Source organism: Panicum virgatum, chromosome 9K (assembly GCF_016808335.1).
Source record: "Panicum virgatum strain AP13 chromosome 9K, P.virgatum_v5, whole genome shotgun sequence".
In the NCBI taxonomy this organism is placed as follows: Eukaryota; Viridiplantae; Streptophyta; class Magnoliopsida; order Poales; family Poaceae; genus Panicum; species Panicum virgatum.
The window spans coordinates 27,648,173-27,666,747 of record NC_053144.1 but is presented as its reverse complement, the minus strand read 5'-3'; the positions used below and the strand labels follow the sequence as shown (position 1 = coordinate 27,666,747).

The 18,575-nt window shown below is 48.6% G+C and overlaps 1 protein-coding gene across 1 annotated transcript; it reads left to right on the top strand.

Moving 5' to 3' along the window:
- Positions 1–4,545: 4,545 nt before the first annotated feature.
- On the top strand, positions 4,546–8,871 carry LOC120651083 (IQ domain-containing protein IQM2-like). The gene is made up of 10 exons (XM_039928445.1): positions 4,546–4,968; positions 5,299–5,858; positions 5,971–6,085; positions 6,199–6,264; positions 6,354–6,442; positions 6,542–6,632; positions 6,750–6,896; positions 6,995–7,087; positions 7,178–7,279; positions 7,361–8,871. Exons 2-10 carry the CDS (start codon positions 5,407–5,409, stop codon positions 8,135–8,137), a joined length of 1,932 nt encoding a protein of 643 aa, XP_039784379.1. The 5' UTR covers positions 4,546–4,968; positions 5,299–5,406; the 3' UTR covers positions 8,138–8,871.
- The last annotated feature ends 9,704 nt before the right edge of the window (positions 8,872–18,575 follow it).

Sequence of the window (18,575 nt, the reverse complement as noted above, 5' to 3'; positions counted from 1 at the left end):
AATCAATGATTAGTTAAGTCTCATGAAATGTGAAAGGAGATCTCTCAATTCAAAACAATCATGTGTGCCAATGATTCATTATCGAAGATTAAGGACCTTTCTAGTGTCAAGTGTCACAAGGAGATGAAGGACACTTGATTTAGTTGAAGTTTATAGTTTTTAGTTCTTAACCGTACTATTAAGAGGGGGTTTTGAGTTAGTAGCTTGACCAAATTTGAGTTGGCTTTAGAAATCTTGCGCACTTGCTCAAACTCAATTCAAGACAGCTCAAAGAAGCTGAAACATACTTGAAAGAAGAAATAATCGAAGAAAGAATCAACTCCAAGTCAATTCAGCTAAAAAATAAGAAAATCGGCACCACTGGTTTAATCGATGCTTAAACATCGATGCATCCGAAGCAAGGCTGATGAACCGACGCTTCCTCGTCGGCTCAATTCTCAGTGCAGAACAGAATCAAGTCAGAAAACCCTATGTCACCGGTTTAACCGACTCCTCCAGCCACAAGCATTGGTGTTTTCAACAAGCTATTACTCGGAGAGCATGTTTTGGAGGGATGAAACATTACTTCACCACTAGTTTAACCGATGGTGCGAAGACAGGCATCGGTGCATGCATAGTACTATTACTCAGAAATGATGTTTTGTTGGAGCCAAAACACCCTTCAGCACCGGTTTAACCGATGCCCACAAGAGCAAGCGTCGGTGCAATGACGCAGGCCTGTGCACAGTGTCAGAGCTTCCAACGGCTACTATTTGGTCAGTGAGAGACCGGTTTAACCGATGGCTCCTCGTCGGTTCTTCCGATGATCCTAATTTTTGTGTGGTGGGTTTGCAAAGGCTATGGAGGCTTCTCCGCACTCGTCGTTCTCTAAATTCACTCTCTAAACAAAATATTCTGTTCTAGTCATCAAGATTCTCTGCTCTATATCTTGTTCTTCCGCACCCATCCACTCTCTATCTCCTCTCTATATCAACCACCACGCCATGGGACTCACATTTCAATTTTTTCCACTCCCTCCCCATTTTTCTCTCTCCTCCCCATCTCTTCTCCCCGCCGGCCGTCCGCCCCCTTCCTTCCCTCTCCGCCACCGCCACTGCCCCTCCCTCTCCGCCCTCACTCTCCTCCCTGCTACGTCGCCGTGCCCGCCTCCCTTGAGCTCCGGCGGCCGGATTCGGCGTCGTCTCCCTTCCTCTATGCTCCGGCGCCGCCGCAGCCCACACTCCGGCACTCCCACCCCACCTCGGCGCTCCAGCACCCCTCCCTCCCTTCTCCCTCCGCCGCGAGCTCGGCCGGCCTCGGGTTCGCCGGTCTGGAGCTTCGCCGAGCCGGCGGCCGTAGCCCTCCACCCCGATGCCGAGCTTGCCGCGGACACCTGCGCGGGGCGGCCATGGCCACGGTGAGGCTGGGGCGGCCTTCCTCCCTCCCTTCCTCCCTCCGTCCTCCCTTCGTCACGCGGCGGCCATGGCGGCGCTCCGAGCTCGGGCCCGTGGCCATGGCGCTCGCGCACGCCCCGCGGGGCTTCCTTCCCCTCCCTCGCCGGCGTGGCCCGTGGCCATGGCGCCCGCGCGCCTCGCGGGGCTCCCTTCCCCTCCCTCGCCGGCGGGGCGCGCGGCCATGGCGGCCGGCCTCCACGCCGGCCCTGGACCTCGTGCTGCCGGCGGCGGGCTCCCCTGCTCCGGCGAGCAGGCAAGGGCGCGCGGGACCACGGTGGGCGAGCGGGGACATGGCGGGCGGCGGCGAGCAGCGGGGAGCAGGGGGCCGGCGCCGGCGGCCGTCCTCCCTTGCCGCGGGGCTTGCTCACGGCGCGGCGGTCGGCACGCGGCGAGGTGGGCCGCGGGCGGCGCGAAACAGCCGCGGCGGAGGGCTATGGGCGGGAGGAGCAGGGGGCGTGCGCGCGCGGCGGAGGAGGCCGGCCGGCGCGGCGGCAGAGAGCCTCCGCCCCCTCCCCCTTCTCATATCCTCCCCTGTTCCCCCATCCTCCTCCATGCGCTGGAGCCCTTGGTTGCGGCGGCTCGCTTGCCCGCCGCGAGTTCCAGGCCCTTCCTTGCGGCGCGGTAGGGCTCCGGCAGGTGCAGCGAGGCAGGCCCGTGGCGGCGGAGGCGGCTTCCGAGCGGTTGGGGGTGCGCGGCATCGATGCCGGGCCCACCTGTAGCGCGCGAGCGCTACATGCGCTGGGAATGGCGCGTGCCGAGCCGTGCGCTAGCTTTCAGTATGGCATAGAGAACGCCACTGCGGCGTTTTTTCTCTATATTCACTCTATATATGGTGTTGCGGACGGCTTACAAAGCCCCTGCGGAGAGCCTCAGCGCAGACGCGGTGCCAGCTGTGAGCGGCCTTTGCATGTCCAGTAGGCGCCGGCACGGAGGAGGACGGTGCAAATAAGGTTGCCCAACCGGCCAGGCCTGCATCTCAGATTCGTATCTAGTCGGTGGTCGTGCTGCTAGCTGGATCCGCATCTCTCGTGCTCTGACCTACTACTAGTCCTGTAGTACTTGCCAGGACGAGGAGTCGGTACGGCCTGTACGACGCGACGAGAGCCTGCCTCCCGAGCAGGTTAACCTTTTCGTTTTGAAACAAAATTTCGGTGAGCAGCGAAAACGGTAAACCGGCCGAAATTTCGTGGTTTTTCGGTAATTCCGACCCAAAAGGGATTTCAAATTTAAAATTTCGGAATTCCGGTTTGCCGGCCGAAATTTCGGTGTATTATACCGGTATTCCGGTGCATTTCACCGGAAATTGATGGAAATGGTTGGAAAATGATGGGAAAATTATGTATTTATGAAAAAAATTGAAAATTTTGGCGGAGTTTACCCTAGTTATGTCTATATTGATAAATTATAATACACAACATATAAGAAACTCCAGCACACAATGAGAAATAAAAAAATGAAACACACTACAATAATGCAAAGAAGTATAGTGTAAGTAAATACGCTAGACATTCACGTAAGCTTATAAACTAAAAATAGCTAGCAGCCTAGCACTCAAGCATTTCTATATGATAAGGTGCCCGGTCTCGGAAAACCGGTGCCCGCGCGCGGAAAACCAGCGGGTCTGTAACGGGTACGAACCCAAATTATCAATTTTACCTACCAAATCAATTTAGATTTGAATGATTTTAAGTAATATTAGCTAATAAAAACCCCTAGTTTTTTACCATATTTTTTTCCCAATTTTTTTGATGGTTATTTATAAATTTTTTTAAATTTTTGAAATTCAAAACGAAAAATACCGGAAAACACCGGTATACCAAAAGCCGGTGCGGACCGAAAACGAAAAAAACACCGAAATTTCGGCGGTATGCCGTCGAAATTTTAAACCCTGCTGCCGAGTGCCGACGCAATGCCGGTGCTGACTACAGGGGACGTCAGCTCCATCACAACTTTCGAAAAAAAGAATATTTCTTTTTACATTTCGTTTACCATTCTTTTACGAATCTAAAGTCTGATGACATTGTTTTACCGAGAACTGCTAGCTAAACAATCTGCAACCTTTTACTTTTCAATATCTTTTTTTGCGTCTGACAAGTCACTGTCCGATTGCAATAATGGGCAAAAGCTAGGAATGGGCTAAAGGGGCCCTCTGCTGGATCACATCCCTCTCAAAAAGGGGGATTACAAAGGGGGCATCACGACGTTGCAGCTCAAGATTGTCTATCATTTGGTCATGGACGGCTGGAATTCTCTTCTGTGCTAACATTTTTTTTTGAGCGGATCTTCTGTGCTAACATTTGGCAAAGGGTTAGTGGTTCTACAAGTAAGATTCAGCAACTACCAACTGAAAGTGACGCCTCTTTTCTGACTTAGACTTGGATAAGAATATGGATCACGAGATCTCCATTTAAATAGCAACCGGGTAGAATAATGCTCCTGACGTGTTCTAATTTAAGCTCCCAAAAGCCCCCCAAAGAAACAGAGGCAATGGCATATACTCCCTCCATTCATAAATTATAGTTTTATTACAAATTCTGAAAAAAAAGATTTACTTCAAAAAAACTAAGAAAGATTGATAGTCTTATTTGAGCCCACCTACCTATTGCCTCTCGGGCCCAACACAAATTAATTGCGTATGTGTACGCAATGTTTCAACTTCATGTGCCTGTATATCAAAACTGGCCGCATGCAAAAGAGCCATTAAAGACCATTTGTTTTCATGAGATTTAAGCATTAAAGATCACTTCTTTTCACTAGGTAAATAATGTCGGGATAAGTAGAATTGATAAGCAACATTTTTTATCTTGGTCATTGTGCCCATCCTAATAAGACTATAATTTGTGAATGGATGGAGTATCAAACTAAAGTAAAGATGGCAGGAATTCATTTTCAGCTAAGATTTTGCCACAAAACAAGTAAGTACGTCTAAATACCTCCTTCAGAAATAAGTGATACAACAGAGACCTCCACTTCCTTCATTTTGGCACTTTCTATGTGAATAATCGGATTCGTTTGAACATAATAGAAACAAACAAGGCAAAAAAAAAAGTCAGAATAGACCGGCCATCTGTTGCCAACACACTCTTTTCCCCTTCTTTTAAAACCTTTCAGAATGCTTTCTTCAAGGAGGACTAGTGTGAAAGCTCCGTCTTCCATGCTTGCATGTCTCCTAGCTAATGTGGACAAAACTCTCATTTGTAGTATTACAAGAACATGTTAGCCTGTTGTGTAGTTTGTTTTAATTCACCAAATCTGCCAGTGATCTTTTCTTTTAATCAAGGCACTAGGATAGGACAGCCCAAGTTTTGCTTTGTTATTTATAGGTTCAGGGCCTTGAGACCTCCTGCCACCTACCTTCCCTGTATGGCCACCACCCCATTTAGAATCTGTTCCTCCTAAATCTCCTCTCCTCTCCATTGGCCCTGAACTTCACCAAAATAGCTTTCTGCTTCGCAGGCCTGTCTCAGGATTAAGGAGCCTCCTGTTCTTGTTTGTGGTTGGAACTTGGCGCAAGGATCTGGAGGCGATTAAAGAGGTGCGCTCATGGCTCTTATTTCTGGTTTAATGTCTGAACATTTGTTTTGTAGATCATGGTCCTTAAGATTTAGAAGCAAGAAGCAAACTTGAATGAGATGGAAGCTCTTCTGTTCAGTTGCATGCTCGCTTTCCCTCCCTCGATTGTTCTTAACTCCTTGCATCTCTTGACCATACATCCTGACCTGCAATCTGTTCCTGAAAATGGGGAAATCGCTTGAAAAAAGCAGCATGCACGAAGAAGGGCTTCAAATGTGCTCTTCTGAAATAGTTGTTACCCAATCCTAGCACTTGCACTTGGTTTCCAATAATTAGCTTTTTCTTGGCACAGGTTGATTGATACGGACCACAGATTGTGATATCCAACAGCCAAATCTAATCGCAGAAAAAGAAAGTCGGCCAAAGGCTTGTGTGGCACCACATCTTGCCATCAGGGAAAATGGGGCTGTCAATCTCTTACCCACCGGATGACTACCTGCCAGCAGTGGACGACAACATGGGCCGGCTGTTCATCCGATCCTTCAGCTTCGACGACATGGAGGACGCAGCTGATTCGCCTTCGGCATTGTCCCCCAGCTATGGACATGGGAACCTGATGTTAGAAGGCTCCCTGAGCTTCAAGAGGGGAGAGGCCGACCTCGTTCAGATGCAGACTCTCTTGTCCGTCAGGAGTCCCAAACCTGAGAGAGACTGCTGCAACACCAGTCCTGATGCTGGCACTGCTGGTTCATCAAGATTCGGGCCAGCCCGAGACCGCCCACCGGATCATCCGGTTGACGAAAGTGAGAGCCCGATGCACCAGGCCGCGGCCCTCAGGCTGCAGAAGGTGTACAAGAGCTTCAGGACAAGGCGCCAGCTTGCGGATTGTGCCGTTCTTGTGGAACAACGATGGTAAGGACTGACTGCCATTGTTCTATGTTGTCGTTTTGATTGTCATAGTTGGGGGAGCTTGCTCTTGTCATTGAGGTGGTGGTTTCTGAATTTTAAAGATCGGCAAATGCAGGTGGAAATTGCTTGACTTTGCGCTGCTCAAGCGAAATTCGGTGTCATTCTTCGACATAGAGAAGCCGGAGACTGCTGTTTCAAAATGGTCCCGGGCAAGAATTAGGGCCGCCAAGGTACCACTTGTATTCAGAGATCATCATACCATTTGTTTTTTGTATCAGCAGTTTTCTTGGAATAGGAATATACTACATTTCTGACACAGGTGTAGTGTTGCTATCACATTTAGGTTGGCAAAGGTCTCTCCAAGGATGAAAAGGCCCAGAAACTTGCCTTGCAGCATTGGCTTGAGGCGGTATGCATAAAGAATAAAATGTCCCAATGCTATTCAGATGATGCCATTCTGCAACCAAAACTGGATTTCAACTAATTTCTTATTGTCAGATCGACCCACGACATCGGTATGGCCACAACCTGCACTTCTACTACCAATGTTGGCTCCACTGCCAGAGCAAGCAACCATTCTTCTACTGGTACAGGCACAGCAAAAGTGCAGCAGTCATGTGTCCGAATCCGAACCGAATGAACAACACAGTTATTGAGTACTCACGGTTCTGTAATTCTTATGACAGGTTGGATGTAGGTGAAGGGAAAGATGTCAGCTTAGAGGACCATTGCCCAAGATCGAAGTTGCACAAGCAATGTATCAAGTACCTTGGCCCTGTAAGTTTGACTGTTCCTCTTCTGATTCAATCAAAGAGAAAAACCATCCAGGCAGAATCTGCTCGGTTGCAGATGTTACATCCTATTAACAAGATCTGTTGTCACGGCATTGTGCAGAAAGAAAGGGAATCTTATGAAGTGATAGTCGAGGATAAGAGGCTGATGTACAAGCTGAGCCGTCAGATCGTCGATACAACTGGAAGCGCCACGGGGACAAAGTGGATCTTTGTGCTGAGCACATGCAAGACACTTTACATCGGCCAGGCGAGTAACAATTCTCCAAGAAGTTCCAACAGAATTTCCTTGAACGTTGACAGCATTTCAGAAACTGATGCAAGGCCGAATTTTTGACATCTCTGCAGAAGCGAAAGGGCGTATTCCAGCACTCAAGCTTCCTTGCAGGGGGAGCCACTTCTGCTGCAGGGAGACTGGTTGCAGAGAATGGAGTTCTGAAGGTACCAACCAGGGCAATTAGTAGGATTTACTTGTAACTGCAACACTTAATTTGTCCTCGCTTAACTCTGAAATCTGCCCACTAATTACAGGCTGTGTGGCCTCACAGCGGGCATTATCGGCCGACAGAGCAGAACTTCCAGGAGTTCATGAACTTCTTGAAGGACAGGAGCGTGGATCTGAGCGATGTGAAGGTCAGCAGATCCTATGTATCAAGCTGATCTGACCTGAGATGAAATCCTGCATAACCTGAAAAAGAAACGGTTTTGCTGCAGTTGAGCCCATCAGAAGGTGAAGAAGACGGCGACTTCAGCCTCAAGGGCAACCACTCGCAGCTGGACCTGACCGAGCTCTGCCAGCAAAGACAAGACAGCCAGGAACAAGCTGCGCAAGGCCATGGCGAGCAGGAAGCCGAGGCCCGCAACGACGACCCCGCCCAGCCGTCCACCGAGACCACGCGCGCGCCGGCGGCGATGAGGAAGGCCTCCTCGGACAACAGGCTGCACGGGAAGCGGCCGCCGCGGCTGCTGATCAGCTCCAACAACGGGTTCCCGCTGCCGCCGGCGCCGCAGCCGAGCTCCCGGCCGCCGCCGTCGCCGGGCGGCAAGGAGATCGAGCCGGACTCGGCCGTGTTCGGCGAGTGCCTCGACTTCTGCAAGCGCAACCTGTTCGCGGAGGACCTGCTCGAGGACCGCGGCCTGGACGACCTCGCGGAGGTGCCGGAGGAGCTCATCCTGAGCCGCATCAACTCCAAGCGCGCCATGCGGTCGTACCAGCTCGGCAAGCAGCTGTCCTTCCAGTGGAGCACCGGCGCCGGGCCGCGCATCGGCTGCGTCCGGGACTACCCGTCGGAGCTCCAGTTCCGGGCGCTGGAGGAGGTCAGCCTGTCGCCCCGCGGCGGGAGGCCGGCGAGGTTCCCGTCGCCGAGGCCCGGCGCGCTGACGCCCAACAGCATCCCCGCCGGCAAGTGCGGCAGCCTCAGCGCCGACGGCGACGGCGTGAGCATGTCGCTCAAGCCCCGGCAGAGGAGCGCCACCTGGACCGCGTTCTGATGAGCTCGCTTGTTTTGATCCCCGGGACGGGACGAGGATGCCAACGGTTGTGCATATTGTTGCTGATGTAGGTTAGTACATTTGGCAATCACAATTGCTTAGAAGGAGGATCAGGATTAACATTTGGCAAGCACAGGGGTGATACCATTGCCTCATCACTAAGTAGATGCTCCAGTGAACTTGCTCTTGGGACTTCTCTAGAGCATATACATAGAGAGGAACCGCGGCAGCGAGATCCTTACGGGATGTTTCGCACTCTGAACAAATTTAACTGAGCAGATGTGTCACCTTGTCAGTCTTGAACCATAGAATTGAATTCGGGGAATTATGTGCTGTTAGCAAACCTTTATGCAGAAACAGGAGGAAGGTGGGAGGAGGCAGGGGAGGTGAGGAGATTGATGTCTGGACATTAATGAGTGCGAACATGGTTACTGGGCAGAGCTTAATCGAAGAAGCCAGGTTTCAGTTGACTAATGCATGCCAATAGCCAACTCCAATCCAAGGAACTAAGACTTCAGTTTGGAAGGCAAAGCTCCATGCGTTAGCCAATGTTATCAAGAGAAGCAGGATTCAAGACTAGTATTAGCATGTACACATTGAAGCTATCTTTTACTACCTCCATGCTCTTTGTTGTACAAGTGGTGTGCTGAAGATGTGATTGCTGATTTTGGATATTCTGTCACAACAAACTTAATATCCAACATTGTATTACCTTATTAGTAGTTGTTTTGAGAGCAAAGGAGGCACTAAATACCTCAGTGTATACCATAGTCGAGAATGTGAGACCCAAACAGTGGCGGAGCAACCAGTCTGGCAAGATACGGCGGCCATCACTCCTGCCGCTAGTGGCTCACAATAGGTACGCGCCACTGCCCAACGCTCCACCGCTCTGCCGCCCAACGCTCTCCACGCTCGCCATAGGTAGATTTCGATGCTAGCTCAGCCACTGGACCGAAAGATATAACATTCAGCTTTTGAGCCACATGTAAATCTAAGTGTAAGTTATTAATCTATAATGGTCCAATGGATTTTGATGCCAATGACCAAATAGAGGACCCTATTGTTGCCTATGCAAAGAACCCGGTGATTTACCCACCTGAGATTGATAAAAAAACCGGTATGTCTTGTAAATTTTAGTTCCTATTAACCAGTTAATATTTTTCTTTTAAATTTTATTTCATTGTCAATATGTAGCTTTTTTTGGCATATGCCGACGTCATGAATAAACTACATTATTTTGAATGCTGGTCGGCGAAGGAGTTCGCAAAAAATAAATAGACATCAAAACTCCATATGTGGCGAGATAAAAGAAATTAATTTTACCCAAGATAACAATGAAAGGATGCTAGTAAGTGCAACATATTTAGGTACATAAGTTTTTTTTCCTTTTTGCAAAATATGCATGTGGTTTTTAAGTATGCTAACAACCTTATAGCCTCCAATGCAGACGGATGAGATTGGCATTTCGGTAAAAGATTGTAGAGTCTCCAAACTCCTTTCAAACACAGCTGGGTGCCCAGCAAAGAAATTTGATGAAAAAGCAAGTAAATTTATGAACCTTATAGCCCTCAATGCAGATGGACGAGATTGGCATTCCGGTAAAAGATCGTAGAGTCTCCAAACTCCTTTCAAAGTTTCAAACATAGCTGGGTGGCCAGCAAAGAAATTTGATGAAAAAGCAAGTAAATTTTATGGCTACGAGACTAGACCAAGTGAACATATATGGGATATGACAAAAAGGAAGTGGGGTGATGTGACAACACATGACATAATGAAATGTAATAAGAGGTGTATTCAATGAGCCTATCACATTATTGCATGGTGTTATGTTGATGATGTGTCCTTGAGAATGCAGAGTTCAGCTGTTTCATGGTGGAATTCTAACAAATTCTTGCTCAGAAGATCGAATCATTGTGAAAATAAAGAATTTTGTTCTAAGCAAGAAGATGGAGACGTTAACTAGAGATTATGGTTATGACTCCTTTGATAAGGTTCGTCAAAGGATTCATAACCATAATCTCAGTTAATGTATCCATCTTCTTCTGGGATAGAAGAAAATCCTTTATTTTCACAATGATTCGATTTCCCGATCAAGAATTGGTCACTATAACTTGTCAAATTCCGATATAAAACAGCTGAACTCTGCATTCACACGGACACATATCATCAACATGTATAACATCATGCAACAATGTGATAGGCTTGTTAAATATGCATCTTATTACCTTTCATTACATCATGCGCAAATTCCGCTATAAAACAACTGAACTCTGCATTCACATGGACACATCATCAACATATATAACATCATGCAACAATGTGATAGGCTTGTTAAGAAAAAAGTCCATTTTTGGCCATCCAACTACTGTCTGAGTTTGATTTTGGCCATGCAACTCCAAAACCGGATATCTTCGACCACTCAACTTTCAAAACCATTCAAATTTGGTCATCCGGCGATTTTGCTCGATGGTTTTGCTGACAAGGTCACCAAGTGGAGGTGGGGCCTACCTGTCAGCGTTACCCCTCTCTCTTCTCTCTATCTCCCTCTTTCTCTGTCCTATCTCATCTCCTTCCTCCCTTTTGTTGGATTGATCTCCTTCCTAATAGGCCCAACGGCCTATTAGGCCCTTAATCCGCGCCCTGATCAGGGGCGTCCAACCCTTAATGGTTGGTGGGCCACCGCTGTACAGCGTCATATAAAAGGGGGTGAGGGGCCAGGCACTCGGTACGAGGTTCACCGCGCCGCCAGCACCCTCACCCACATATTCTCTAAACCCTAGCAGATCTGGAGGGGGCGCTGGAGCAGCGGGAAGACTCACCGCCGCCGCCGTCGACACTGATCCATCGACGTCGCTGCCACCGTCCTCGACTCCGGCGCTACGCCGACAACGCCTCTGCACAGCTCGTCGCCGCCCTTGAGCGGATCTCCATCAACGAACCAGAGATGGCCACTTCAAGCTCCGCCGGTGGTGATGGTCTCTACTTCTCCCTTCCAGTGTACTCTATGTTCTAGATCTAGGACCCCTTTTGTACTCAGATCAAGAAAAGAGAAAGAAATCCTACTCGATCCGTGCATTGTGTGATCCAAGAAATCTAACAATGGTATCAGTCGCCTACACACATGTAGATCGAGGTCGGAAAAGAAAGATTTGTGTGCGAATCGAAACAAAAGTCAAAGAAAAGCGAATCGATTTCGAATCGAACAGAAATGGATCTAACCCTAACCCTAGAGATGAAAGGGCGCGGGACCTACCTGGTCTGCGCGCTACTGCCGCCGCCGGTGCGCGCGACGTGCTTGCGTCGTCGCTCGCCGGACTTAACAGTATAGAGGAACCGCCGGCTCACCGCTCCGGGACGCTGGGGTCGCGCGCGCGGGGCTCGAGAGCATGGCTCCGTCCACGGCCGGCTCGACGGCGGTGCGCTCACCCTCTGGCGAGCAAGCCGCGGCGGCGCCGTCCCGCCCGCTCCGCCCGGCCACCATGGCTAGTGGCCGTCGCCGCTGCGCAGTGGAGAGAGAGGGGGGCGAATGACCTAGGGTTTGCGGGAAGCCGCGTCGTCGGGTTTTGATCCGGCGAAACGCGCGGACGACCGTCCGATCAAGATCGACGGCCGAGATAGCGTCTCGCCTCCTTGGCCGGCAGGCGGCCCATGCGGGCGGGGGAGGGGATGCCGCGGCGGGCCAATTCGGCGGCCTGGCCGTTGGCTGTCGGGCCTTGGGCCCAAGAGGAGGCGGCCGAGCAGGCCGCGGTCCGGTTTTTGCTTCTGGGCCGCCTGATGGGTGTTCCGTTTTATTGTTTTTTCTATTTTCCAGAAGCAATTTCAATAGCTTTTTGAATAGTTTTGATTATAGTTTGATCTCTATTCAATTTTGCACCAACGTGTTTATTGTTTAGAGATAAAAGTTTATAGTTTTGCTTCTGGAAATAGCAATTCCTACATGTTTCCGCTGCTAAGTTTATATAGTTGCTTTTTTACTTTAATTCGAACCAACGAGACAATTAAAGTTTAAGAGCATGGTTAAAAGGTTATTTTCAGCATTATGGTATTGTTATTTTCTGACCAACGTTGATAATTTCAATACTGTAATTTCATAGTTCTTGTGCATTTATTTCTATTTCTGCCCAACGGTGATATAGACTTAATTGCATAAACAGTTGTATGTTCTATTTTTGACCAACGTTGGAATTTTTACATGCAATTGTTGTTATTATGTTCTCACTATTTTTTGAAATTTTCAGCGGGGATGAACTTGATGGGATTCATCAATCACATACCAACTCTAAAAGGAGACAACTATGGCGAATGGATCAAGAAGGTTGATCTTGCTTTCGTCTGTAGAGAGGTGGATGAGATGATCACCACTCCAAAGCCCACTGAGCCACCGGCTCCAGTGAGAGGGGAATCTGACACTGATGCTGAGTGGCAGGAAAAGGAAAGGGACTATGCTCCTTTAAAGATGGCTTATGATCTCCAAAAGATAAAGTGGAATAATGCCAACAAGAAATGTGTGGCAATGATAAAGAACACAATTGATCCTAACATTTTGGGTTCAATTGGAGAGTGTGATTCAGCTGCAGAGTACCTTGAAAAGATAAAGAACCAGTTTACTGGTTTTTCAAAGACTTATGCCACACAGATCATAGAGCAGTTGGTCACAAAGAGGTACTATGGCAATGCCGGTACTATAACCGTCTGTTTTGTTGAGGGTTGGGCGGGTTGGGTTGGCTCCGACTCTTATTTTGGGATTGGCTCCAACCCTTCTCATGTTTGGTTGGAAAAGTTATATTGGATTGGCTCCAACTCATTTTTATGTTTGGATGGAGGGATTGGATGGGAGGGATGGAGATAGACTTCACAGCGTTGCTACACCATTTTGTGCGCCCCACATGTCATCGTCATGCTCCTTTCTTCTTCGCCGTCGTCGTCGCAGGGAAGCCCGCCGGCCGGCCGCACCTGCGCGCCGCCCACCGGCCCCGCCGCCGCGCCCCATGCCACCTCCTCCGGCCCGGGCGCTGACACCACTCGCCAGCCCCTGCTGACCCGCTGGCCAGATCCGCGCACGCCGCCGCCCCAGCTGGCGGATCCGCGCGCTCCACCACCGGCGGCGGCGGATTCGCGCGCGCCGAGGCCGCCGCCGCCTCTAGAACTCCATCGCGAAGTTGTACCTCGACGGCGGCGCGCCGGCGTGGTCCGTGCGCTCCAGCTCGGCGCGAGGCCGCGTCGCGTCTTCGCCGGCCCTCCGGAAGAGGATCACGCGCCCGCCGTGGTCGCCGGCGGCCAGGTACTCGCCGCGGCCGTCGAACTCGATGTCCGAGATTTCGTCCCCTGCCGCAGGCGCACGACGAAGCTCCGGTCAGTTCAAGAGCAGAATAGTCGGCGAAGACAGTAGGCGAGGTCGGCGGCGGGCGGCGCGACTGGAGGCGGCGGGCGGCGCTGCTGTCGGCAACGGTCGGTGACGGAGCGAGCCACGGACGGGAGCGGGTTCGCTCCATCCGCCAATTTTTGAGGGACGGGGTGAACCCGCATCTGGAGGGGATATTCCTTTTGGAGCCAACCCAACCCTCTACTTTTCATCCAAATAATCACGGGGACAGGTCCGCTCCGACCTGACTCGCCCCGCTCCCCAACCAAACAGACGGTAAGAGATCATATTATGGGGATGTGCGCCTTGAACTCCAAGCTCAAACCAATGAACTTGGATCTCAAGGAAGAGTTTATGGTGCACCTGGTGTTTGCCTCTCTGTCAAAAGAGTTTGCAACATTCATTGTAAACTATAACTCACAGCCAGAGAAGTGGAATATGGAAAAGGCAATTGGCATGTGCGCGCAAGAGGAAGATAGACTCAAGAAACAGAATGGTGGGTCTATCAATTTTGTGCATAATAACAAGAAAAGGCCTTTCCATGCTGCTTCTTCCTCTAAAGCCAAAGACAAAGCCCCTATGCCACAGAAGTATCAGCAACAGCGTCCTCCAACTCAAGATGAGTGCTTCCACTGCCATGACAAGGGGCATCGTAAAGCAGATTGGCATGGCTACTTAAAGATGATAATGGCAAAGAATGGTGAGAATGTAATTTCATTTTTAATGAATCCCTGTATATATAGTTTTCTAAATCTACTTGGTGGATTGATTCTGGTGCAACTGTGCATGTTGCAAATTCTTTACAGGGATTCCGTTCGACAAGGACTACGCAAAGAAGCGAAAGACACATTAAAGTCGCGAACGGAGTACAAGCAGATGTGGAAGCTGTTGGCGATGTCTCCCTCGAGCTAGTTAATGGTTTCATGCTTGTATTAAAAGATGTTTTATTTGTCCCTTCGCTTCAAAGAAACTTGATCAGTGTATCACGCTTAGACACAGATGATTTTGGTTGTCATTTTGCGAATGGCAAATGTGAACTATGGTTTGATAATAATTGTATTGGTGATGCTTTCCTTTACAATGATCTTTATTTACTATCTATGCGTGATAAAGTGCATTCTGTATGTGATGTGAATGTGAATGAATCCTTGTCAGCGAAAGAAACAAAGAAAAGAAAGAGAACTCAAGATACTTCATCGAAATTATGGCACTGTCGTTTAAGCCATATTTTGAGGGGGAGAATTGAAAGATTAGTGAAGAGTGAAATTCTTCCTCAGTTAGAGTTTTCTGATCTTGAACAATGCGTTGAATACATTAAAGGAAAATTTGGAAAGCAAATTAAAAAGGGTGCCAAACGAAGTGCAGGAACATTAGAAATAATCCACACTGATATATGTGGCCCGTTTCCTGTGAAAAGTGTGGATGGCTATGATTCGTTCATAACATTCACACACGATTACTCCCGCTATGGTTACATTTATCCAATTAAAGAAAGATCTGAGGCATTGGATAAATTTAAAATATTCAAAGCTGAGGTTGAAAATCAGTTTGACAAGAGAATTAAAATAGTAAGTTCAGACCGTGGAGGGGAGTACTACGGTCGACATACCCCTTATGGACAAGTTCCTGGACCTTTTGCGAGATTTTTACAGGAAAATGTATAGTTGCCCAATATTCCACACCGGGCGAGCCTCAGCAAAATGGAGTAGCTGAAAGGCGCAACCGTACACTGATGGATATGGTGCGCAGTATGATGAGTTATTCCACACTGCCATTGAGTATGTGGATGGAGGCGTTAAAAACCACCATCTATATTCTCAACAGAGTGCCAAGCAAATCGGTGCCCAAAACACCGTATGAGCTATGGACAAGAAGAGAACCCTCACTGACTCACCTTAGGGTCTGGGGGAGCTCAGCTGAGGCTAAAGTGTTTAATCCAAGTATTAAAAAATTGGATCCCAAAACTGTAAGCTGTCATTTTATCGGTTATCCTGAAAAGTCGAAAGGTTTTCGTTTCTACTGTCCAGACAGACATACATAGTTCGTAGAAACGAGACATGCTGTCTTTCTAGAAAAAAATGATCAGGGGGAGCATGGTACCTAGAGAAATTGACTTTGAGGAGAAGCGGGTGTATGTGCCTACTCCTATGATTCAAGAGCCATTTTTCTCACTACCTGTTGATGCTGCACCAAAAGTTCCTGAAATAGTGACGCCAGTACCTTCTTCGGATGTTGCTGCGCCAACTATTCCAGATACTACGGTGACAACACCTGTCGCAACTCCACCCATACCAACAGTGGGCGAAGGTTTGGAACCTGTCATCCAGGAACCGCCTGAACCCGCGGTTAGACATGAGGAGGAGGAGCTACAGCCCCCTATGGAAAATGTGCCAGAAGTTGAGGCACAAAATGTGCCACAAGCAGTGGCCCTTAGAAGGTCACAAAGAGAAAGAAGATCGGCTATTTCTAGCGACTATGAAGTTTATAATACAGAAGAAGTCTATATGGAGGGTGATCCCACTTCATATGAAGAAGCCATGAGAAGTATTCACTCATCTAAATGGCTGGAAGCTATGAAGGATGAGATGAAATCAATGAGTTCCAATGGTGTTTGGGACTTAGAGGAAATTCCTAAAGGAGCCAAAACAGTAGGCTGTAAATGGGTTTACAAGATAAAACATGACTCCAAAGGGAATGTAGAAAGATTCAAAGAACGACTCGTGGCAAAAGCCTTTACGCAAAGAAAAGGGATAGACTATAACGAAACCTTATCTCCGGTTTCGTGTAAAGATTCCTTCAGGATTATAATGGCATTGGTGGCACATTATGACTTAGAATTACATTAGATGGATGTAAAGACGGCGTTCCTTAACGGGGATCTGTATAAAAATATTTACATGGCTCAACCGAAAGGTTTTGTCGTGAAAGGAAAAGAACATATGGGATGTCACATAAAGAAATCCATTTACGGATTAAAGCAAGCCTCTAGGCAGTGGTATTTAAAGTTTGATGAAACCATAAGGAAATTTGGATTTAAAGAAAATGAGGAGGATAATTGCATTTATGCAAAGTTCAGAAGTGGAAAATTTATTTTCCTGATCCTGTAAGTGGATGACATTCTACTTGCTAGTAGCGATGTTGGTCTGCTACTGGAGACAAAGAAATTCTTGTCCTCAAACTTTGATATGAAAGATCTCGGTGAAGCTTCATTTGTTTTGGGAATTAAAATTCACCGAGATAGAACAAAGGGGGTATTAGGACTGTCACAAAAGGCATACTTAGAAAAGGTTTTAAAGAAATATAGTATACATATGTGCAAGCCTTCACCTGCTCCAATAGTCAAGGGTGATAGATTTGGGAAATTTCAATGTCCCAGGAACTAGTATGAGATCGATCAAATGAAAGCGGTGCCATATGCTTCAACTGCCGGAAGCCTACAGTATGCTCAAGTTTGTACACGCCCTGACTTAGCTTTTGTTATTGGGATACTTGGCAGATATCAAAGTAATCCAGGACAGGCACACTGGATCATGGTAAAGAAAGCTTTACATTATGTACAAGGCACAAAAGGCCTCATGCTAACATACAGAAAATCCGATTCCCTAGAGATAGAAGAGTACTCAGATGCGGATTTTGCGGGGAACATCGATGACCAAAAGTCCACGTCCGGTTATGTGTTCACACTTGCAGGGGGAGCTATATCGTGGAAAAGCTCCAAACAAAGTGTCACTGCATCATCGACGATGTACGCTGAATTTGTGGCATGTTATGAGGCCTTGGGGCAGGTTGAATGGTTAAAGAAATTTATACCCGGTTTAAGAGTGGTAGACAGCATTCAAAGACCACTCAGAATGTACTGCGATAATGAACCAGCAGTGTTCTATGCTCACAACAATAAGTCAAGTGGTGCTGCCAAATACATTGACATAAAGTTTTATGTTGTGAAGGAGAAAATCCAGAATCACTCTATTACACTCGAGCATATAAGTACAAAGAAAATGCTTGCGGATCCGCTCACTAAAGGCTTACCACCCAATGTGTTCATGGAACATATAGCCGGCATGGGTTTAAGGGAAAGCTTGTGATTTCTGGAGAATAAAAAGGGCCCAAAAGATAAAGAATTAGTTTCAAAACAGTGATGTGTATGGTAGCTGTTGAGTCTATCGATCTTGGACCGTGACGATAAAGCATGCTCTATTCATTAATCTGTGATGGAACAATTAAAGAAAAAAAGGTTTCAAGTTAAAGTATAAAGTTAAAGTACAAAGTGAGATCAAGGGGGAGAATGTTGGATTGATCTCCTTCCTAATAGGCCCAACGGCCTATTAGGCCCTTAATCCGTGCCCTGATCGGGGGCGTCCAACCCTTAATGGTTGATGGGTCCCCGCTGTATAGTGCCATATAAAAGGGGGTGAGGGGCCAGGCACTCGGTACGAGGTTCACCGCGCCGCCAGCACCCTCACCCACATATTCTCTAAACCCTAGCCGATCTAGAGGGGGCGCTGGAGCAGCGGGAAGACTCACCGCCGCCGCCGTCGACACTGATCCATCGACGTCGCTGCCACCGTCCTCGACTTCGGCGCTACGCCGACAACGCCTCTGCACGGCTCGTCGCCGCCCTTGAGTGGATCTCCATCAACGAACCAGAGATGGCCACTTTAAGCTCCGCCGGTGGTGATGGTCTCTACTTCTCCCTTCCAGTGTACTCTATGTTCTAGATCTAGGACCCCTTTTGTACTCAGATCAAGAAAAGAGAAAGAAATACTACTCGATCCGTGCACTGTGTGATCCTAGAAATCTAACACCTTCCTCCTTCCTGCTTGCCGGCGCGGCCTCCCCCGGCGCCCTCCCTCCCTCCCTCCCCGCGCCTCCAACGGCCCTCCGCCCCCTCCCTCGCTCTCCGTCTTCTCATCTTGTGGCTCGAGGTCCCCGCGCACGAGTCCCCTGCCCTCGACCCTGCATCCCTATTCCTGACGTATGGCGGCGTTCGCGGCGGGGGAGGCCCCGTTGCTGCCCCACATGGCCTGTTGGTCGTTGCTAGCGGCGGCGGCGAAGCTGGGCGGCGCGCCAACCTAC